The 24,007-nt window shown below is 45.4% G+C and overlaps 1 protein-coding gene across 1 annotated transcript in view; it reads right to left on the bottom strand.

The window, feature by feature from the left end:
- Positions 1-427: 427 nt before the first annotated feature.
- The window catches only part of LOC140192807 (cytochrome P450 2J2-like), a 28,850-nt gene continuing 5,270 nt past the window's right edge, over positions 428-24,007 (bottom strand). The window contains exons 2-9 of the mRNA XM_072250285.1: positions 18,937-19,105; positions 16,018-16,170; positions 14,478-14,638; positions 9,961-10,134; positions 9,053-9,194; positions 8,469-8,656; positions 1,146-1,287; positions 428-729 (exon numbers count right to left, since the gene is read on the bottom strand). Coding sequence (XP_072106386.1) covers positions 548-729; positions 1,146-1,287; positions 8,469-8,656; positions 9,053-9,194; positions 9,961-10,134; positions 14,478-14,638; positions 16,018-16,170; positions 18,937-19,105 — 1,311 coding nt within the window. The 3' untranslated portion in view covers positions 428-547. The remainder of the gene's footprint in view (positions 730-1,145; positions 1,288-8,468; positions 8,657-9,052; positions 9,195-9,960; positions 10,135-14,477; positions 14,639-16,017; positions 16,171-18,936; positions 19,106-24,007) is intronic.

Genomic DNA, 24,007 nt, shown 5'->3' on the forward strand with positions numbered 1-24,007 from the left:
CATGGTATTGAAGTGGTTAGCACGATGCTATCACAGCTCGGGATGTTCTGGAGTTTGGACCTTATTTCCGGCCCCTTTCTGCAAGAAATCGCTGTATGTGCTCCCCCGTGGAAAGTGTGGGTTTTCACCAGATCCAAAGACATAACCTGTCGGGTTGGCCAATGGGCTATTGTAAATGTGGTTAGGTCAGGGTTAATTGGGTTTGTCGCAGGTTGCTGTGGATCGAAAAGCTGGAAAGGCCTACTCCACGCTGTATCAATAAATAAGTATTCTTTCTTCTCATTAGGTCATAGTCCCAATTGATTCAATGGAACGTTTCCTAACCTTGGACAGGATTGTTTCTCAAGAGGACTGGTAAATTAGTACTAATTAAAGATGAACAATAAGTATCTTCTTTTCAATATTTTTATTAGTTTCTACATAAAAGAATACAGAGTACGAGAAAGTATATATAAAGGTCGATAAAAACAACTACCAAATACATTATATCTATTCAAAAAGCCAAAAAGCAAAACGCCTCCTGACCCCAGACGGTGAATACCTATCCCTATCTGGCTTTAACACAGAGCCGATAGGGCAGTGGGCAGAGGGTAATTCCGAACCGAGCTTCCTTGTAGCTTGGTCTTGCCTCATTTGCCGGGAGAAACAACGTGAATCTTTGGAGCATGGATGTGAAAAAGATGAAGAGCTCTGTCTTTGCCAGCTGCTCCCCCAGACACATACGATGACCTGTAGGGTGAAGGGCAAGAGAGGTTAATATCACAGCAAAAAGAGTGACAATCACATCAGGGTCACACTGAACAACAGTGACGACCTATATAGTCTCGAAGTCCTAATATAATTTGCCGTATCCAACACCATCTCATCTCTTAGAGAGGTAGTACACTTCCAGACTTTATCAAAGTTAAACAAATGTTTATTCTATTCATTGTAATTAGTTAATGCATGAAGTTCTCTTTCAGCGCTGGGGTGGTGGGAAAGGGTTTTGGGAGTTAACTTAAATCTTGAAGTTAATGAAGCGAATGCTACAAATGCAGGAATCAGCCAGCAGCGTCCTTCTCCAGAGCACGGGAGATGAAGCTTGGATATCCACAACCACAGCTCCAAACTTTGGTACATTTAATGATCCACAAACCCTACATTACCTGCCGAGAATGGGATGAAGGCTTCTGGCTTCACAAACTTCCCGTCGGAATCGAGGAAGTGTCCTGGATTAAACTGATGTGGAGTCAACCAAATATCTTCATCAAGCAAGGCAGAGGAAATGTTTGGAATGATCATTGTTCCCTAAAGATTAATCAAAGAGATACATTAGGGAACTATTAGTAACAGACCCACAGAGCAATGAAGAGAATTATATTCTGGTCTTTGGACTGGGAGCTATGGCTTGTAGTCCAATGATTGTAAGTCATCATAGACAGAAGATATTCAACCTAATTCTGCAGTACACTTCGCCTTCACTGCTACCACAAACGTAGGGTGCATTAGTAATGCTTTGAGAGGTTTGTTGGCTCAAAGTGAATAAAGCAATCTTCACTCAGAGTGTCATAAAGCACAGAAATGGGCCCTTTGGCCCAAATGGCCTGTGCTAACCAAGATTCTCATCTGAGCTAGTCCCATTCATCCACATTTGGCCCAAATCCCTCTGAACTTTTTTCCTATCCATGTACCTCTCCAAGTGCCAGTCATCTATACAGCAAAGTGATCTGCATTACAGTTTAATTTCTCTAGTAATGAGGATAATTTCCAAGCAAATGCACTGATTTCATCATCACCTGCCCAGTGACTTCTTCAGGACTGGCACCTCGTTGGTCTATGAGAACATTAGTCTGTCTAGAGCCTGGTCCTGCTGTTGCAGATAGCAAGCCTGGACCAAGAGGCCAGCAAGGTCACTTTGGACAGAGGAGGTATGAAGGTCCAAGAGGTTTCCCTGGTTCACCTGGTCCAATTGATCTCCAGGTGAGTATCTGATGTAGAATAATGAAACAGTGAGCAGAGTGATGTTATGCCTGGGGATGGGGTGATGGAATGGGATTGTAACGGATTGGTGTGTAATGGAGATCAAAGGTGAGTAGGTGGGGGTTCAAATTAGGCACCTGGCAGAGCAGTAATCTAGTCTATTGTAGACTAGGTGGGAGAGGAGAGAAATGGGGATGGACTCTGAAGAGGAATGAATAAACATAGGACATCGAAAGGCTACAGCACAATACAGGCCCTTCAGCCCACAAAGCTGTGCCAAACATGTTCTTCCCTGAAAAATTACCAAGGGTTACCCATAGTCCTCATTTTTTCTGAGCTCCATATACCTGTCCAGAAGTCTCTTAAAAGACCCTATCGTTTCCGCCTCCACCAACGCGGCCGTCAGCTCATTCCACGCACTCACCACCCTCTGCGTAAAAAAAATTACCCCTGATTACTCCTCTGTACCTACTTCCAAGCACCTGAAAACTGTTCCCTCTTGTGCTAGACATTTCAGCCCTGGGAAAAAGCCTTTGACTATCCACACGATCAATGACTCTCATCATCTTATACACCTCTATCAGATCACCTCTCAACCTCCGTCGCTGCAAGGAAGAAAGGCCAAGTTCACTCAACCTATTCTCGTAAGGCATGAACTCCAATCCAGGCAACATCCTTGTAAATCTCCTCTGCACCCTTTCTATGGTTTCCACATTCTTCCTATAGTGAGGAGATCAGAACCGAGCACAATGCTCCAAGCAACGCACATAAAAGTTGCTGGTGAACACAGCAGGCCAGGCAGCATCTCTAGGAAGAGGTGCAGTCGACATTTCAGGCCGAGACCCTTCGTCAGGACTAACTGAAGGAAGAGTGAGTAAGGGATTTGAAAGTTGGAGGGGGAGGGGGAGATCCAAAATGATAGGAGAAGACAGGAGGGGGAGGGATGGAGCCAAGAGCTGGACAGGTGATAGGCAAAAGGGATACGAGAGGATCATGGGACAGGAGGTCCATGCAGAATATGACCCGTCAACAACCACTCTTTGCATTCTGTGGCCAAACCAGTTCTGAATCCACAAAGCAATTGCCCCCTGGATCCCATGCCTCCTTACTTTCTCAATAAGCCTTGCGTGGGGTACCTTGTCAAATGCCTTGCTGAAATCCATATGCATTACATTTAGTGTTCTACCTTCATCAATGTGTTTAGTCACATCCTCAAAAAATTCAACCAGGCTCGTAAGGCATGACCTGCCTTTCACAAAGCCATGCTGACTATTACTAATCATATTATACCTCTCCAAATGTTCATAAATCCTGCCTCTCAGGATCTTCTCCATCAACTTACCAACCACTGAAGTAGGACTCACTGGTCTATAATTTCCTGGGCTATCTCTACTTCCTTTCTTGAATAAGGGAACAACATCCGCAACCATCCAGTCCTTCAGAACATCTCACATCCCCATTGATAATGCAAAAATTATCACCAGAGGCTCAGCAATCTCCTCCATCACCTCCCACAGTAGCCTGGGGTACATCTCATCCAGTCCCAGTGACTTATCCAACTTGATGCTTTCCAAAAGCTCCTGCACATACTCTTTCTTAATATCGATATTCTCAAGCTTTTCAGTCCGCTGCAATTCAACCCTACAATTGCCACATCCTTTCCTGCATTGAATGCTGAAGCAAAGTATTCATTAAATACCTCTGCTATCTCCTCTGGTTCCATACACACTTTTCCACTGTCGCACTTGGTTGATCCTATTCTCTCACGTCTTATCTTCACGGAGGAGGGGAGGAGAAGATGGTTGCATGACGCAGTGCGCGTGGCCGCTCAGAATTGATATCGTATTTGTTAAATAGGGGCCGTGCACAATCATGATTTGATGGAGAGTGACGTGAGAAACACAGAGGAACATCTGGAGAAACTTCTGAAATGTCTGCTTCGCTGCCGCTACTGTGCGATCGAGAATCTCCGGAGGGGAAGGCCCCAAATCCTCGGCTTTGCCGATTGCCGGGGCCGGGGTCGAAGCGCTCAGCAGAGATGGTGCTCGGTGTTGGAGAGCTGGTCAGAGGCTTGAAGTTTTCAGACGGACTCGGAGTCGGACTGTGGCCAGGTGCTTCCAAGGTGCTGCATCGGCAAGTTTGCAGCACTGGAAGCTCATGGCAGGAAGAATTTTCTTCCTTCAACCATCTGCGTGAGATTATGGGACTTTCGAGAGACTTTGAGACTTTTTTTACCATACCCATGGTCTGTTCTTTTATCAAATTACGGTATTGCTTGCACTGTTGTAACTATATGTTATAATTATGGTTTTTGTCAGTTTTTTTTGTCTTGGTTTGTCTTGTATTTCTGTGATATCATTCTGGAGGAACAAATTGTATCATTTCTTAATGCATGCATTACTAAATGACAATAAAAGAGGACTGCATGTCCTCATAATCTAATCTAATCTAATCTTGCTCTTAACATACTTGTAGAATGCCTTGGGGTTTTCCTTAATCCTGTCCGCCAAGGCCTTCTCATGGTCCCTTCTGGCTCTTCTAATTTCTTTTTTGAGCTCCTTCCTGCTAGCCTTATAATCTTCTAGCTCTCTATTATTACCTAGCTTTTTGAACCTTTTGTAAACTCTTCTTTTCGTCTTGACTAGATTTACAACAACCTTTGTACACCACGGTTCCTGTACCCTACCGTACTTCCCCTGTCTCATTGGAACATACATATGCAGAACTCCACACAAATATCCCCCGAACATTTGCCATATTTCTGCCATACATTTCCCTGAGAACATCGGTTTCCAGTTTATACTTCCAAGTTCCTGACTGATAGCCTCATATTTCCCCTTAATCCAATTAAACGCTTTCCTAACTTGTCTGTTCCTATCCCTCTCCAATGCTATAGTAAAGCAGACAGAGTTGTGATCACTGTCTCCAAAATGTTCTCCCACTGAGAGATCTGACACCTGACCAGGTTCATTTCCCAACACCAGAACAAGTACAGCCTCTCCTCTTTTAGGCTTAGCTACGTATTGTGTCAAGAAACCTTCTTGAACACACCTAAAAGCTTCACCCCATCTGAACCCCTCGTTTTAGGAACATGCAAATCAATATTTGGGAAATAAAAATCTCCCACCACAACAACCGTTATTATTACACCTTTCCAGAATCTGTCTCCCTATCTGCTCCTCGATTTCCCTGTTACTATTGGGTGGTTTATAAAAAACACCCAGTAGAGTTATCGACCCCTTCCTGTTCCTATCTTCCACCAATAGAGGCTCCATAGACAATCTCTCCATCCCTTCCTCCTTTTCTACACCCGTGTCACTATCTCTGATCAACAGTGTCATGCCCATACCTCTTTTGCCTCCCTCCCTGTCCTTTCTGAAACATCTGAAGCCTAGCACTCGAAGTAACCATCCTTGCACCTGCACCATCCAAGTCTCTGTATTGACCACAACATCATAGCTCCAAGTACTGATCCACACTCTAAGCTCATCCGCTTTGTTCGTAATACTCCTTCCATTAAAATAGACACATCTCAAACCACCAGTCTGAGAGCATCCCTTCTCTATCACCTGTCCATCCTCCCTCTCACACTGTCTCCAAGCTTTCTCTATTTGTTAGCCAACCGCCTCTCCTCCGTCTCTTCAGTTTGGTTCCCATCCGCCCCAGCAATCCTAGTTTAAACTCTTCCCAATGGCCTTAGCAAACCTCCATGCCAGGATATTGGTCCCCCTGGGATTCATGTGCAACCTGTCCTTTTTGTACAGGTCACTCCTGCCCCAAAGTGGGTCCCAATGATTCAGAAATCTGAATCCCTGCCCCCTGCTCCAATCCCTCAGCCATGCATGTAAGGGGTTTCTTCTTTCATGTTATTTGCTAAGGCTAATAAAATGGCTTCTTTGTTATGTGATAATAAAATGGCTTCTCTGTAATGTTAACTGCTGAGTTAACGGTAGCGGCTTGTTTCAGTTATAATTACTGATAATGGGAATTATATTCATTTGCTAACCAATTGGGATAGATGTTATTATTTCTTGTGCGTCTGTAAGCTATTGATTTCACGGGCTTTGGTAGAACCGAAGAGGAAGGACGTGCTGGACGCGCTCTGGTCGACCACCGTGGTTGGTCCCAGGCGGCAGGTCGAGGAGGTCGGAGGAGATCGGATATGGGAAGGAAGGTTCCATTAATTGAGCTCCAACGGTTGTGCATGAACTGGTTGAACTTTGATAAGTTTGGCGCCTTTTAATTTCCTTTTATATTGTATGTCTATTAATTACATAGTTCCAGTAAGATCTATAAAGTGTAATCTGTAAATCGCACATTGTGCACTGCCTGCTAATGGGCGGTGTGGGGTACATCACATGGCATCCACACAAACTTGATTACCCAGTTTGGCGGGGCCGAAAAGGCTGCTCCCCCTAGACGAAAGCGAGTTGAGTGACCCTGAGGCTTACCAGGAGCCTACGCTCATTTATCCTCCACTTCACTCTATTCCTATACTCACTGTCATGTGGTACAGGCAGTAATCCTGAGATGACTACCTTAGTGGTCCTGCTTCTCTACTTCCTTCCTAACTCCCTGTAGTCTGTTTTCAGTACCTCCTCACTTTTCCTGCCTATCTCGTTGGTACCAATATGTACCACGACCTCTGGCTGTTCTCCTTCCCACTTCAGGATATCCTGGACACGATCAGAAACATCCTGGACCCTGGCACCTGCGATGCAAACTACCATCCGTGCTTCTTTCCTGCATCCACAGAATCGCCTGTCTGACCCCCTAACTATAGAGTCCCCTATCACTGCTGCCTTCCTCTTCCTTTCCCTACCCTTCTGAGCCGTAGGGTCAGACTCTGTGCCAGATGCGCAGCCACGGTTGCTTCCCCCAGGTAGGCCTTCCCCCCCAACAGTACTCAGGCAGGAGTACTTATTGCTAAGGGGTCAGCCACAGGGTTGCTCTCTAGCCTCTGACTCCTGCCCTTCCCTCTCCTGACTGATAACCACTTATCTGTAACCCCAGGCCCCAGTGTGACTACCTGCCTATAGCTCCTCTCTATCACCTCCTCACCTTCCCTGACCAGACGAAGGCCATCAAGCTGCATCTCTAGTTCCCTAACACGGTCCCTAAGGAGCTGCAGCTTGACACACCGGGTGCAGATGTGGCCGTCTGGGAGGCTGGAAGTCTCCCGGACCTCCCCCATCTGACACCGAGCACAGAAAACCGGTGTCACACACATACTTCTTGTCTGTATTCTACTCAGGCAATTTACCTCACCTCAAACTGTTATTGCCTAAGCCCCGTTGAGACAAAGCCTTCCTTCTCCGTCGCCTGCTCCTCTGATGCCCGCTCTACAAGGCTGTCTCCTTTTAAACTCTTTTCACTGTTCTCACTGGCTGGAGGAGAAGTGGGGCTCCTAACTAGACAGGGTAGGAGAAATGAGATCAGTACACCAGCAGGGGAAAGGGAAAGTTGTACATGATCCAGTGGGAGAAAATGGGATTTCCAGTAAGCAAGTGTGAGATCCAGAATAAAATATGGAATAAATATGTTTACCACTGAACATAAGAATGCAAGAAAATAGGAGCAAGAAGTAGGTCACTCACCCCCTCAAGCCTTCTCTGCCATTCAGCTTCATTGTGACAGATCTACCCTAGGTTTTATCTCATCTCCTATACAAATACCTCGATTATCTCGATTATTTCTAAATTGACCTATCCCCAACTGAAAGTGAGGACTGGAATCTGTCCGACAAACTTTTATTTGTTCTCCAAAAGCCCATTTATGGGGATTCAATTCCATCTGCCATTCTTTGCCCACTTTACCAACTCATCAGCCTGATGTGGTGGCCTATGAAGCTGCTGTAAGGTGAGGGAGGAGGGTTTAAGGGGATCTGAAGGGGACATTTATCACCCTGTTGTAGTATCTGGAATGAACTGCCAAAGGCTGGAACTCGAATAACATTTGAGAGACATTTTGCCAGTTACTTGAACAGATAGGATTAGAGGGATATGGCATTCATGTAGCTTCATTATTTTCTTTTGCACTTCTATATTTCGTAATTTGTAGTATCGTTTATGCCGTGTCCTGTCACTAAACAACAAGTTTCACAGCATATGTCAGTGATTATAGACCATAAACTGAAATACCTCTCCCACACGGCTGACCCTTCCCGTCACTATGTATGGCTGTTGTGTCTGCTTACTGGGAAAGTGTCTTTGAGGGCTGATATTCTCCTGGGGTTGATGTATAGCAGAGTGGATATCATTCCTCTTAGTGCATTGTGTGCCTTGTGAAATAGTTCACATTTTACTGCATAGTTCTGGGTGAACCATACACATATACTTTTCAGGTACTTCACAATAACCTCACAATTGCTTGTAAAAACTCCTGTGGACATTATTTCCCACTTAGCACACCAAAAACATCTGAAGCCCAATTTTTAGGTAACTGCTTTCGGATCATTCAGAGTATTGAAGGTCAGAAAGGGAATGATGAAGATTAACTCCAGATTGTACCTTCGGGATGGTGTATCCCATGACTGTGGTATCTCTGTACGTTTCATGTGGCAGTGAGATTGGTACAATATTTCCTAAGCGTTGTGTTTCATGGATAACCGCGTTCGTGAATGGCATTTCCTCCCGGTCTTCCAATCTTGGCCTTCTACCCTTCCCAATCACTCTGTCAATCTCCTCGTGAACCCGAGCTGCAGGAACCAAACAAGAACAGATTTCAAGCTTTGACTGAAAGGAGGAACTCATGTTTTATTCATATGTTTCATCCACTCAAAAATCCTAACGTGTCTTATTACGAAAGGAAACTTTGACAATGTGGTCACTGTTGAATGTTAGGAGGTACAGCAACCAATCCAATAATAGCAAAGTCCTAGAAATACCAGGCAGATAGTGCTTAACAAAGGGGTTTCATTAACTTAGAGATTCAAATCCTGTTGCTAATATTTGGATCTTTAGCCTGAAAATTAATAGTTTTACTTATAACATTCTTCAGCCTCTCCCGATACTGTTACACTCGTTCTCCACACCTTCCATTCACACCAATGCACAGCTGGTGAAGGGCCTGGCAGAGACATTGTTATACTTACACTGCACATCTGGATGTAACACCATGAAGAGCAAGCCCCAGCTTAGGGTGGTGGACGTGGTCTCTGTACCTGCAGCAAAGAGGCCTAGTAATGACGTAATCATCTTGTTCTCCAGGAAACTTGTGTTCGCTGTGTTCCTCATCTGAAATGCAGTCAGGGAAAGTAGTGTTAATGTATAGAACTGAAGGATTATTTTGTAGGAATAGTGCTGAAGTCAGGCAGCCTGCTTTAAAGAGTATAACATTCCAGTGAGGTGTAAATGAACATTCAGTTCTGGTCAGGAATTTCTCGGAAAGGAAGGCCAGAGCTACAAGGAGAGATTGGATAGGCTTCCTAGATAACAGGATGCTGAGGGGTGATATTATAGAGGTTTATCAGGGTCATTGATAAGGTGGATAGTCACAGTGTTTCCCCGAGACTTAGGAGCATAGAACTAGGGAACATTGGTTTATGATGAGAGGCAAAAGATTTCCAAGAGATTTTCCACACAAGGGATAGTGAGAATATGGAACACGCTGCCAGAGGAAATGGTAGAGGTGGGAGCAATTATAACATTATTTGGCGAGGTACAGGGAAGGAAAGGAATAAGGGCATTGGGATTAGCAGAGTTGGGGATCTTGATTAAAATGGGTGAGTTGAGCATAGATGCAGCCTCCCTAATGTAGGACTCTGTGAAATGTGTGAAAGTCCTGGAGAGCTAACAAGAAGGATTTCTTGTGGGTTTTCAGCCACAAAGTTCAGACAAGTGAGAACCTGAGGGAAGTTGATGTGGTCTTGCTACCTAAACCTGTACTGAGTGTGAGATGCTGCAGTAACATTTCCTACGAAGAACCCAACAACGTGAGAAAGGTGGGAAATACAAGGATACAAATCACTGCCTCTCGGATGCTTCAGTAATCACCACCTACCTTCTCCTGTTGTGTTAAGAAAGCATCAATAAAGTTCCTGGTATAATTTGGATCCCATGATTCCTTATGACTTTTGATTATTTCCTGCCAAAATTGAGCCATTTTGCAGTGATTTTGAAATATTTTGTTTTGCGGTCCTGGGAGGTAATACAGGAAGGGGAACACATTCACCAACTGCAACAGAAACAGAGTTAAATACATCCTCTTCAGTTCTCCAACTTTTCTTAAAATAAAGAACGGAAATTTCAATGTTGACAAAAATACAGAATCAAGGCAGGGTCAGATGGGTTGGATTGGTGAAGCCAGATCCAATAATTCACCTGAGTATTTGAAAAACCCGATGGCTTAGCCGCTAGCTGATTCCCACAGCCCCTTTACATTCACTAGGCCCCAGTTCCCACAACCCCTCTGATACATTGGGTCCCAGTTCCGACCGCACCTCTGATACGTAGGGGCCCCAGGTTTTACCACCCCATGATACTTTGGGGCCCCAGGTCTCACTGCCCTGCTCACCCCGATGCACTGGTGCCCTGGTTCTACACTTTATTCCACACACGGAAGCTCCAAAATCCCCCGGGACTGTTAAAATCGCTGGAGCCCAGATTCATTTTCTTCCTTAAAACCCAAATCACAGGAGAGTGCAGTTGCTGGAGTACGGACTGAAGAACAAACTGCTGAAGGAGCTCAGCACGTCATGCAGCATCTGTGGAGGCAAATGGACGGTTGAAGCTTCCAGTCGAGACCTTCAGCTAAATTCAGCAAACGCTATTGGATAGTTTGTCTCCCGAGGTGGAGACAGAGGGAAAAAGAAAAGGTAGAGAGGTGAGGGAAATAGTTCCAGTTAATTTGAGGGCAGGCTGGAAGTTGGTGGAAAGTTGAAGTTAACAAGTACTGCATAGGTACAGGAAAACAAGCTGATGCAGTTGTCAATGTAGCAGAGAAAGAGTTGGGTTGGAGGTGCTTCGTGAAGTGTCTTGACTGGAAATATCAGTTACCATTTTCCCTCCACAGATGCCGCCCAGCCCACTGGGTTCGATTAACAGCTTCTTGTTCCCTTGAAACTCTTCTGAGTCTCTTCCTCAGTCCTGAAGAAGAGTCTTGGTCCAAAACTTTGACTGTTTATTCACATCCATACGTGCTGCCTGACGGGCTGAGCGCCTTCAGCTTTTAGTGCGTGTTGCTTGACTGAATCCACTTCCTGCATTTCCTTTAATCTTCACTGGACAAGTTATGGTGCCACATTGATTTTTCACAATTCCCAACGACAGGGAAAACCAATTAATCTGGCACCAAAGTCCCAGTGTCAGAGATGAAGGGAACTTTCTGAAAGAACACCATCTGACCTCTTGTGCTTGTGTGGCAATATTTGTTGTATCTAGCTCAGGACAGTACAAACTGTGACCATTTGTCCAAAGGGTGAGTAGAAGTGGTGAACAGCAGGTGGAAAGTAAACTGTAAGTTTTTAATCTTCACAGCACTGTGGACATTAAACTGAAATCTTCCATAATAATTGTGTCAATCAGCACAATACAGACAGCCTGGGAGAAGGCTCATTGAGACAGCTGAATACAATCTTACTACAACAGTCCGGTGCTTCCCCTGGAGGGAGTATCCAGCTTTGAGTGACTGTTGGTACATTTAAATAAAAAAGGGCTATTATTCAGTATACATGGAAAATGTCATACTGCCTGTCCAAGTGACCGGAGCCCAACATGGACAAACACAAAGAACAATCCGGAAATGGGATGGGGTGGGTGGGTCCCATCAGCAAATCCAACTTCCGGAGAAGGTCAGAGTAGATAAGGCACCAACACCTCCAGTATGTGGAGAAAATGAAGTCTCAGTTGACAGACAGAAACAACTGCAATGTTGGGAGAGGGAGCTCTCACGTGTGTGTGGTTTCATATTGAGACCCTCCACCTGGACTGAAAGTTTGAAGAGAAAAGGCTGGTAAAAGATGAAAGGATGGGGTGGAGCAAGAGTGGGCAAATGTTATGTGGATTTAGGTGAGGGATGTGGGATTGGGGTGGTGGACACAGATGGAGGAATAGAGAGTGGACGTAACCCCCTTCATACTGTTTCTTTCCCTTCCTCCAGCCAGTCCAACTACCCACATCTCGGGTCCACTCATCTCCTCCATCACTTCACTCTCCCATCAGATTCAATCATCTGTCACCTCCACTTATCACCTCCCAGCCTCTGTGGCTATTCCTACTCTTCCCTCCTCCATCTGCCTATCACCTCACCATACCTCGATCTTTTCAGTCATGAGATTGATCAGAAATTTCCCACAACTGACAACCATCTTCACAAAGAAACTAACCCTGAGGCTTTACCAACTGACATCCATTTCATTGCAAACTATCAAAAGATTAACTACAATCATCATATCTATTAATTAATCGCAACAACAGCAACTATCACATGTCAGTGGCAGCAGTACTTTCTTTATCTGGGGCAGAATCATTTCCTGGTTTTGTCCCGCACCTCACTATCTGGATGAGATTATACCTGGACTGCTTTCACTGGAGCATCAGAGGCTGTGAGGAGAACTGACTGAAGTTTATAAAATTATGAGCAGATAAGACAGTGAGTTTGTTTTCCCAGGGTAAAACTGTTGAAGGGCAGGTATCCAAGGTGAGAGGGGGAAATGTTTAAAGGAGATGTGCAGGATATGTTTAGTTTACAATGAGTGGTGGGGGCCTGGAATGTACTGTTGGAGTGGGGTGGTGGTGGAAGTAGACATGAGAGAACTATTGACGCTTTTTGAATGAGGCCTTCGTTGGTCAGAGTTGAACATGGATTTTGTGTCCCAGCTCTCTAACAACAGTCTCGATACACAAGGCAACTCAGTACAATACGATTAACAAGCTGCTACTCGTGCAGCAGACTCCCCCTCTCCACGCAGCTGGACAATCCAAAGGAATGGAAGAGACCGATAACAGTTTGTCACTGGCAGCAACACAGGAGCTGCTAGTCAACGTTGACCTCAACGTAAGACTGCATGAGGGACTCCAGCAGGGGAATTTTCCTCAGGGTTTGCTCCCAAAGCCTTTCCCATAAGTGCATATAGTTGCAAGGCCACAGGGGTTTGAGGTCAGAGTTTTCTTTCTCCTTGATGAGCTGCAAACCACAGTTGACAAGCTCCATCCGCCTGAAGTGATTGGTTTTAAGGCATCACTAGTTTGCATTGGCCCCTTCTCCTGACTGTAGAAATTATTCTGTCAGGCTTAGTAACTAAACCACAAGTAAAGACCAGGAGCTGGAATTGGTTGTCAGAGGCTATCTGAGATGTGCCACTGGGAGCATTTAATAGGTAGTGGAGTTCATCCCCATTATCCCTCCCCACAACTCCGGCTATGACAATATCAAGGAACCTCTGAGGAAAGCTTCTAGATAGGCACAGGAATTTGCAGAGAATAGAATGATATAGATCTGAAGAGATTTGTCATCATGCATGGCAAAAACATCATGGCCAAAGGATCTGTTCCTTTGCCATACTGTTCTCAGTGTTCTATGTGTGCCAAACAACCTGTTCTCCTCTTTCGATGGGTGCCAGTTTGGAAGATAGCCCGCCTGCTTGTAGTGCAGGGATCTTTTAAAAGCTGAACCTGAGGGAAGATCACGCCAGAATAATTTGTGTTAGCACTATCTTTCCCACCCCAACACCTTCAGGACACAGTAATGCATTTCTTCATTCCCCTCAGCCGTGATCAGCACAAGTACAAGGACTGAGAGCCTCTTTACTCAGATACCCAATCCTAACCCTGTTGTCTTTCCTTTAAGGAATTCCTTCCTGACATCTGCTCTATTTTCCCACTTGCTAATATTTCACAAGATGTATGTCCTTAAAATTTTGAAAACTCAAAGTAAAATCTGCAGATGCTAGACATCGGAATTAAAAACAGAAAATGCTGGAAACTTTCAGCAGGCCGGGGTACCTACAGAAAAGTAGACTTTGTGCTGGAGCTTCGAATTGCGAAAGACAGAAAACAAGTTAGTTAAAAATTGCAGATTGCAGGAATGATGTGTGTACAGGTGGATCAATCAGGCAAAAGGAACAAGGTGAACTTGTGAACTAATGATTTTATTGACTGTCAACGAAGCCAACTGATTACTGAGGATGGAGAGAGACATAGGGAGGAACATGTGCAAGTAGGAAATATCCAGTGAATCAGACAGTGTTAGTGGTGTCAGAGAGAGAAAAATCATAAGTTTAGTCCTTCATTCTGAACAACCTGTCTGTGGCCTCCAACACTGATACATCAGCTTAAGGAAAATCACCTCAACTTCTACCCAGACCTGTTCCTACCTTCTGGACCCAACATCAAAGACAACAGTTTCAGATAACTTGTTTCTTCTGATGGGCTCAGCTGCAGGTTGTCCACCTGCATTAATGACTCAGTTCTTCTCTCTCCACTACTACAGACTGATGGAAACTTGCGGCTGACTAATACGGCAGTAGCTCACAATGTCCACAAGTGTTCGTGCATTATTGAATGAACAGTCTTCCTTACCTGTCCCCAAAATCCACCTTCCAACACAAAGCTTTCTTCAAGCATGTGCAAAAGTTGGAGGAACTTCTTATCACTGTAATCAAAGCGTTCACCGAAGACAATGGAGCAGATGATATTCGAGGTCGCGTAAGTTAAATGGAAATATGGATCAAAAGGGAGACCTGAATAAATGATAAGAAATTAGTTCTTTCAACCTCCTTCAATTTTTGCCATCTCTGCCACTTTCTCCTGCGCCATAACTAACTGGGAACTGTTCTTCTACCCAATCTCCAGAGACTTCTACCATTTTCTTTATTGCAACACCAGCTGCACCTTCCACTGCCTCAGTTCAATATTCACTTGGGCTACAGGAGAATCAAGAGTTAAGGGGATGCCTTATGAGTGAAAGCCAAAATTCAAATCACCTATAAGGGAGGAATACTTCAGTTCTTTCTCTCTGTGTCCATTCACCCAGGTCACTTCCAGCTCTGACCCTCTGGAAACCTTTGATCCAGTGTTTGGTCACAATGCCTAATGTACCTCTGTTGACTAATTTGGTGTTTTTGATCTGGGTACTCTCCTATCAAGCAGTTTGGAGCTACTTCACTTTGTTGGAAGGGCAACATCAATAGAAATGGTTGCGAGTTGCTTCGGAACTCCAAAGGAAGCAGCTGACAGATCTTCATTCCTCTACAGGAGGCCTGTTACACCTTAAAGGGAAGATTAGACATTAACATATCCTCCATCCTGGGTGCTAGCTCTGGCTCCAAAGCCCCTCTTTCCCTTGGCATAAAGACTAGGGAACTGGAGATGATATGAGCTGAAATGGTCAATCCCTTTGAAATGCCCATGCAGAGGAGGATGGAGAGGGCAGCATTCCCTCTTCTCTCCCCTCCCATTGGGCGGTAGATCTAAAAGCCTGAAAGTGCATACCTCCAGACTCCAGGACAGCTCCTATCTCACTATTGTGTGTCTATTGAATGGGCCTCTCATATAATCAGATGATTTCTTCATCTCACAGTCTATCCTGTTCTAGACCTCATAATCTATCTTATCGCCTACCTGCACTGTACGCTGTAAGAGTAACACTGCATTCTGTATTGTTGTATTTTCCCTTGTGCTACCTCGGTGTGCTGATATCATGAAATGGTCTGTATGAATGGATGGCAAGCAAATCAAAGTATTAGACTGCATCTTAGTACATCCCATAGAGTACTACAGCCTCCAAACAGGCCATTCAGCCCATCTAACCCATAGAAACTTACCTTCTGCAAAGTCCACCTACTCGCATCAGAACACTGCCCTCCATAGCCCTCTCATCAGTATATCTGTGCAAATGTCTCTTAATGTTGCAATTTAAACCTCATCTTTCACTTCTGCTGGCAGCTCATTTCACACTCACACCATCATCTGAGTGTGACAGTAATAAACATTTACCCGAACTACAGTTGCTCACCCCTGCCCTGCTGTCCTTCCGTGACACACTGGCTTTACCAAGGTGCCAGACCACCAACCATAGCACAAGACCGAAGAACAGCAGTTGTTCCTCGAGATCACCCACCTTGTTCACTTTCAAAACCTTGAATTAAAAATTCAGCCTCTTCCACAATTTGCAATTTGAGGGTCTTCTTTCTGAGCCCAAAGTTCTTCAGGGTCAAGATTGAAAACTTCTTTTGCTGATTCCACCAGTCTCCGAACTTTGCAAACACGATACCTGGATGGGTATAGCAGGAATGTCATTTCATTCATCTTCATTTTCATCCAGTCCTTCAACAAGGATCTAAATGAGCACTTGAAATAGCAAAATATAGAAGGCTACAGACTAATTACTGGGAAATCTGTTAGTATTGATGGTCACCATGGAGATGGTGGGCTGAGGTTATAAGAAAGGGCGGAGCTACCATGGTGCTTAACGGCAACTCCTTCGAGCTCATCTGCAGAAACAGCTTTATTTCAACCTTTGATGTCTCTCGCTTTTTCTTTTTCAGGGTGGATGGGGTTCTGTCGGAGACCCTGACCTGGAGTTATCCTCAGAATTTGGTTCTTTGCGCTGGTGAGACACTTTACCGGCTGCCTTTTGAAATCCCAAGGATGCGGCCTAGGAGACAAGTGCACCTTCAAGATTTCAAGGGTTCATGGCCCTGTGGATGATCTGAGTCTATGTCAGTGCCACTGACTGAAGCATCATGGGAGAAAACGGAATATTGGGAACAGCTGATCAGCAGATTAGGGGCTCGACAAATTGCATGCTCTCATTAAATCTATCATTAAAGTAGAAATAACAAGGCATCTGGGGAGAAATGGATCCTTCAGGCAGACACAGCATGGATTCAGCAAAGGCAGGTCCTGCTTGACAAACTTACTGGAGTTCTTTGAGGATATAACGAGTGCACTGGATAGAGGGGAACAGGTGGACATTATTTACTTGGATTGTCAGAAGGCATTCATGAAACTGCCACATAAAAGACTTATCCATAAGATAAGGATGCATAGAGTTGGGGCTGATGCATTAGCATGGATAGAGGATTGGTTAACTAATACAGGGCAGAGAGTTGGGCTCCATGGGTGTTACTCTGGTTGGCAATCAGTGGTGAGAGGTGTGCCGCAGGGGTCAGTGCTGGGTCCACAACTTCTCGCGATGTACATTAACAATCTGGAAGAGGGGACCAAACGTTATGTTACTGAATTGAGTGGAAAAGCAAACTGTGCGGAAGATACAGAGAGTGTGCAGAGAGATGTAGATAGGTTAAGTGAATGGGCAAGGGTCTGGCAGATGGAGTACAATGTTAGTAAATGCGAAGTTATCCGCTTTGGAAGGGAGAATGAAAGAGCAGATTATTATTTAAGTGGTAAAAAATTGCAGCATGCTGCTGTGTAGAGGGACTTGGGAACGCTTGTGCATGAATCACAAAAGGTTGGTTTGCAGGTGCCGCAGGCTCTCAGGAAGGCAAATGGAATCTTATGGAAACATATAAAATTATGAAAGGGATAGATAAGATAGAGCCAGGAAATTTGTTTCCCCTGGTAGGTGAGACTAGAACTAGGGGACATAGCCTCAAGATTCGGGGTGTAAATTTAGAACGGAGTTGAGGAGGAACTATTTTTCCCAGAGAGTGGTGAATCTGTGGAATTCTCTGCCAGGTGAGGCAGTGGAGGCTGCCTCAGAAAATATATTTAAGGCCAGGTTGGATAGATTATTGCATAGTAGGGGATTTAAGGGTTATGGGGAAAAGGCAGGTAGGTGGAGATGTGTCCTTGGCCAGATCAGCCATGATCTTATTGAATGATGGAGCAGGCTCAATGGGCCAGATGGCCGACTCCTGCTCCTATTTCTTCTGTCCTTATGTCCTTATGTTCCCTCTCTCTCTGTCGAGCGAGAGACAGAGAGAGAGAGAGAGATAGAAAGAGAGTTTGCTGCCGATTCTTGAGTCAGAGAATTCAGAGAAAATCTGACGTGGTAGACTTTATCACCACAAATCAGCGGGTTGATTTGTTACGTCTGACCTTTCACTCAGTGACACCTCTCCGACTCTTTTCAGACAGAGAGAGAGTGCCTGTGACATGAGAATGGTTAGTTTATGCTGAACGACAGATCATGGTCTTTATTGGGAGTTTTGCCATTGCTTGATTGGTGGGTAGAGGGTGCTGATGCTTGTTTTTGCTGAAGTAGGTGAGGGTGGGGAGAAATGTTGCTTTGCTGCTACTTGTGTGTGGGAGGGGGGAGTAAGGGGGTTCTTTGGGGTTCTAGCAGTTTTACTGTCACATTCTTTGGGGAACTCCTCTGCTTTTGTAGATGTCTGTGAAGAACAAGAATTTCATGATGTATATTGTATACATTTCGCTGATATTAAATGGAACTATTGAACTATTGAAGGGCTTTTTTCTCTGTTCATTGGCTTCTAGGACTGGTTCATTTTAATTTACAATTAGATATTACCCAGATCCTAAAGAATCAGGATGATATTTTGAGCTGTCTGGGTCTGCGTGCAAAAGTGGGTCATCCAAAACTTTCCTACCCACCATAATCTGTTGTAATATCATCACCAGAAAATAAAGTACACACAGGCAGCACTTGTTCAAGTTTCCCCCAGCTCTCACCCCCTCTGGGCCACAGTATTTGGTGTATCCTGGGAGACTGGAGCCAGTGTGTCCAGGGGAAATTCAGCCAAAAATACAGGGACCACAGTACACGCATCGGTACAGAACTCACTGTTTCTGGTGACCAGTGTGTCTGGGGAGAAAGGGGGACAATATTCCGTGACCCATTGGCGTTTGAATAATTTTTCATCATCCTAAAGACACAGTCGCTGAGCCCCTCGAGGGTCACTGGCTGCATTTCCCTGGGCACAGTGACATGCCCCCAAAATGGTGGTGAGGTTTTGGGCGCAGTACTCATTCACAGAGACATCCAAAGTTCAACAGATCCCGATCCCTCCCACCTGGTGCCCAGGATAGTCTTTGCACCCAGCTTCACACTCACCTTCCCCATGCTGCTCAAAGAACTTCTCATAAATTGGAAGGCTGGGTCGGTCCACAAAGTCTTCCGATTTCTTCACCAGAGCCTCTTTCAGGGTCTTGTAGCCACTCAGCACCACCAGGTTTGTCCACCCAAACTCTAAGCTCACCACATCGCCGTACTTCTTCCACAGCTGAAAGAGAAAGCACCAGGACGTTACCGTAACTCTCAGAGACCGAACACAGAAAAGAACAGAGACTGCACCATTGCTGAGTTCTCAGTCAGACCCAGCAACTATTTACTCTGCTCCACTGCTGCTGTTAGCTCTCCGGCCCCATTGCCACTGAACTCAACCGGCTGGATTCCTTGGGTCATTGTTTCCCCACTCACTATTCATCCCTAGATGGGCCAGTACCAAATCCTGCCACAAATGCTGTGCTTCAAAGGCAAATTTATTGTCATGTAAAAATAATATACAGGTGCATTGAAAGACCAGCTGCAGCAGCACCAGGGGCACACAGCTTTTGAGAAACGTTCTCAATGCCGATACGATGCCAGAGAACCACAACGACATTCGGTGCATGCTAGATATGGCGATCAGCCCCGAAGGTTTCTCAATTCACTGGATGGACTGAACTACCGGTTCAGAATAGGCAAAAGGAGGAGGTGTGTGTTTTATCATACGCTCTCATCGGTGCTCCGATGTGCTGATTTTGTCAAACTCATGCTCCCCCTCAGACTTTAAAAGCTAATGATCAAACACCATCCATTCCATTTATCCAGGGAGTTCATCCGTGATCCTCGCTGGAGTTTAGGTCCCACCAGAGGCGTACTATAACCAAGTGTTTGAGATACTGCACGATGCCATCTACAAACAAGAAGCAGTCTGTCCCAACACATTTCAAATCATAGATATAGACTTCTATTTGTTTGAAGAAATCCCTGCCCTATTACTATCAGTGTATAAACTGTATCACCAGAGGTCCCAATGCTCTGGACCCCTGTTACACTAAGATAAGGAATGCCTACCATTCCATACCCAGACCACATTCAGAAAAATCTGGTCACTTGGCTGTCCTTCTCCAACCTGCATACAGGCAGAAGCTAAAGAATAAAGTTCTAGAAATTAGAGCAACAAAGAGGTGGTTGCACGAGGCAGAGGAGCAACTACTAGATTGTTTTGAGTCGGTCGACTGGGCTGTGTTCAAGGATTCATCTATGGATCTGAACGAACACACTATGGTTGTTATGAACATTATTAAAACAGCTGTAGATAAGTTTGCCGAACAAAATTATTCACAGTCTTCCCCAACCGGAAGGCTTGGATGAACGGTGAGTTCCACAATCCACTGAGGGTCAGATCAGAGGCATTTTAGTCTGGTGACCAAGGAAGTTACAAGAGGTCAAGGTATGATCTCTGGAAAGCCATCTCAAAGTTCAAAATAAAATTTGTTATCAGAGTGCATACATGTCACCACATCCAACCCCGAGATTCTTTTTCTAGTCATAGTCATAGTCATAGTCATAGTCATACTTTAATAATCCCGGGGGAAATTGTTTTTTGTTACAGTTGCTCCATAAATAATATAGTAATAGAACCATAAATAGTTAAATAGTAATATGTAAATTATGCCAGTAAATTAAGAAATAAGTCCAGGACCAGCCTATTGGCTCAGGCTGTCTGACCCTCCAAGGGAGGAGTTGTATAGTTTGATGGCCACAGGCAGGAATGACTTCCTATGACGCTCTGTGTTGCATCTCGGTGGAATGAGTCTCTGGCTGAATGTACTCCTGTGCCCACCCAGTACATTATGTAGTGGATGGGAGACATTGACCAAGATGGCATGCAACTTAGACAGCATCCTCTTTTCAGACACCACCGTGAAAGAGTCCAGTTCCATCCCCACAACATCACTGGCCTTACGAATGAGTTTGTTGATTCTGTTGGTGTCTGCCACCCTCAGCCTGCTGCCCCAGCACACAACAGCAAACATGATCGCACTGGCCACCACAGACTCGTAGAACATCCTCAGCATCGTCTGGCAGATGTTAAAGGACCTTAGTCTCCTCAGGAAATAGCGACAGCTCTGGCCCTTCTTGAAGACAGCCTCAGTGTTCTTTGACCAGTCCAGTTTGTTGTCAATATGTATCCCCAGGTATTTGTAATCCTCCACCATGTCCACACTGACCCCCTGGATGAAAACAGGGGTCATCGGTACCTTAGCTCTCCTCAGGTCTACCACCAGCTCCTTAGTCTTTTTCACATTAAGCTGCAGATAATTCTGCTCACACCATGTGACAAAGTTTCCTTCCGTAGCCCTGTACTCAGCCTCATCTCCCTTGCTGATGCATCCAACTATGGCAGAGTCATCCAAAAACTTCTGAAGATGACAAGACTCTGTGCAGTAGTTGAAGTCTGAGGTGTAAATGGTGAAGAGAAAGGGAGACAAGACAGTCCCCTGTGGAGCCCCAGTGCTGCTGATCACTCTGTCGGACACACAGTGTTGCAAGCACACGTACTGTGGTCTGCCAGTCAGGTAATCAAGAATCCATGATACCAGGGAAGCATCCACCTGCATCGCTGTCAGCTTCTCCCCCAGCAGAGAAGGGCAGATGGTGTTGAATGCACTAGGGGAGTCAGAAAACATAACCCTCACTGTGCTCGCTGGCTTGTCCAAATTGGCATTGACACGGTTCAGTAGGAAGACGATGGCATCCTCAACTCCTAGTCGGGGCTGGTAGGCGAACTGGAGGGGATCTAAGTGTGGCCTGACCATAGACCGGAGCAGCTCCAGAACAAGTCTCTTCAGGGTCTTCATGATGTGGGAGGTCAATGCCACCGGTCTGTAGTCATTGAGGCCGCTGGGGCGCGGCGCCTTCGGCACAGGGACGAGGCAGGACGTCTTCCACAATACAGGAACCCTCCCGAGCCTCAGGTTCAGGTTGAATACATGGCAAAGTACTCCACATAGCTGAGGGGCACAGGCTTTGAGCACCCTGGTACTGACACCATCTGGTCCTGCAGCCTTGCTTGGGTTGAGATGTTTCAGCTGTCTTCTCACCTGTAGCGCTGTGAAGCCCACCGTGGTGGTTTCGTGTGGGTAAGTGGTATGGTCATGAGAGCAGGGTAGGGGGACTGTGAGGAGGGGTAGGAGGGGAGAGTGGAATATGTGTTGGTTGGGGACCGACAACAGATGGCTCATGTGTGGGATGGACAGGGGCCACACTGTCAAATCTGTTAAAAAACAGGTTCAGTTCATTGGCCCTGTCCACACTGCCTTTCTGCAGGCATGCTTAGTGGCAAACTTAAATCAGCAAAGGATGCTCCACAGTTGTGGCAGGCATTGAATGCTCTCAATGCTGATAAAGTAAAATCAAGTGACATAGGTGACGATAGGACTTCACTTACAGATGAGTTCAATGTCCTTTAAGCTTACTTTGACCATTAAAACATGAAGGAACCATCACAAACTTCCACAACCTTCGATGATCCTAAGATTTCAGTCTCTGAGGCCAACACACGAGCATTCTTCAGGAGGATGAAACCCCAAAAAGCACCCAGCCCAGGCAGAGTAACTAGCCAAGTACTAAAGACCTGTGCTGATCAATTGGCTGGAGTGTTCACTCAGATCTTTAACCTCGCGCTTTGGCAGTCAGAGGTACCAACCTGCTTCAAGCAAGCTTCACCTACACTGGTGCCTAAGAAGAACGTGGTAACCTGCCTCTATGATTATTGTCCAGTAGCACTTATATCCGCTGTGATGAAGTGCTTTGAGATTTTGGCGATGAAATATACCTACTCCTGACTGAGAAGTGATTTGGATCCACTCCAATTTGCCTACCAAAATATCAAATCCACAGTAGATACTATCTCGTTGTTTCTTCACTCAACCCTGGAACATTTGGACAGCTAAGATACATACACCAGGATATATACACAAGAAAGTCTGCAGATGCTGAAAATCCAAAACAACACACACAAAATGCTGGAGGAACTCAGCAGGTCAGGCAGCATGTATGGAAATAAATAGATAGTTGGCGTTTCAGGCCAAGACCCTTCTTCAGGAATGAGAAGAAAGGGGGAAGATGCCTGAATAAAAAGGTGTGGGAGGTGGGAAAGAGGCTAGCTGGAAGGTGATAGGTGAAACTATGAAGCCAAATGGGTGAGAAAGGTCAAGGGCTGGAGAAGAAGGAATCTAATAGAAGAGGAGAAAAGATTATAGGAAAAAGGAAAGGAGGATGGTACCAAGGGGTAAGTATTAGGCAGGTGAGAGGAAGTGAAGGGTCAGAGTTGGGAATGGAGATGGGCGTTGTGATGGTGAAGGAGAAAACCATTTTCATGCCAACAGGTTAGAGGCCACCCAAATGGAATGTAGGTCTTGCTCCTTCACCCTGTCCCAAGATGAAGCCATGGACTGACACGTTGGAATGGGAATGGGAATCAGAATTAAAATGTTTGGCACCCAGGATATTGTGGCGGATATTGTGGAGATGCTTGACGAAGCAGTTCCCCAATTTACGACAGGTCTCACCGATGTAGAAGAGGCTGCATCAGGAGAACTGGACACAATAGGCAACTCCAGCAGATTCTCAGGTGAAGTGTTCCTCACCTGGAAGCACTGTCTGGGGGCCTGAATGGAGGTGAGGAAGGAGGTGTACGGACAAGTGTTGCACTTAGGTCATTTGCAGGGATAGATGTCAAGACGAAGATTAGTCGGGAGGGATGAATGGACAAGGGGATCATGGAGACAACAATCCCTGCAGGAAGGGGAGGGGGAGGTAAAGCTATGTTAAGTGGTCTCATCCCTTTGAAGATGGCAGAAGTTGCAAAGCATAATGTGCTGGATGCAGAGGATGATGGGGTAGGAGGTAGAGAACAAGAGGAACTCTATTACTGTTAAGGCTGTGGCAGGATGGGGTGAGTGTGGGTGTATGCAAAAGGGAGGAGATGCACGTAAAGGGCAGCATCAATAGTGGAGGAATGCAAAGTCTGCTCTTTGAAGAAGGAGGACACTTCTGATGTCTTGGAATGGAAAGCTGGGCCCTGGGAATAGATGTGGCTGAGGTGAAGAAACTGAGAGAAGGGACTAGCGCT

The sequence above is a fragment of the Mobula birostris genome, unplaced genomic scaffold, assembly GCF_030028105.1.
Source record: "Mobula birostris isolate sMobBir1 unplaced genomic scaffold, sMobBir1.hap1 scaffold_2704, whole genome shotgun sequence".
Lineage (NCBI taxonomy): Eukaryota > Metazoa > Chordata > Chondrichthyes > Myliobatiformes > Myliobatidae > Mobula > Mobula birostris.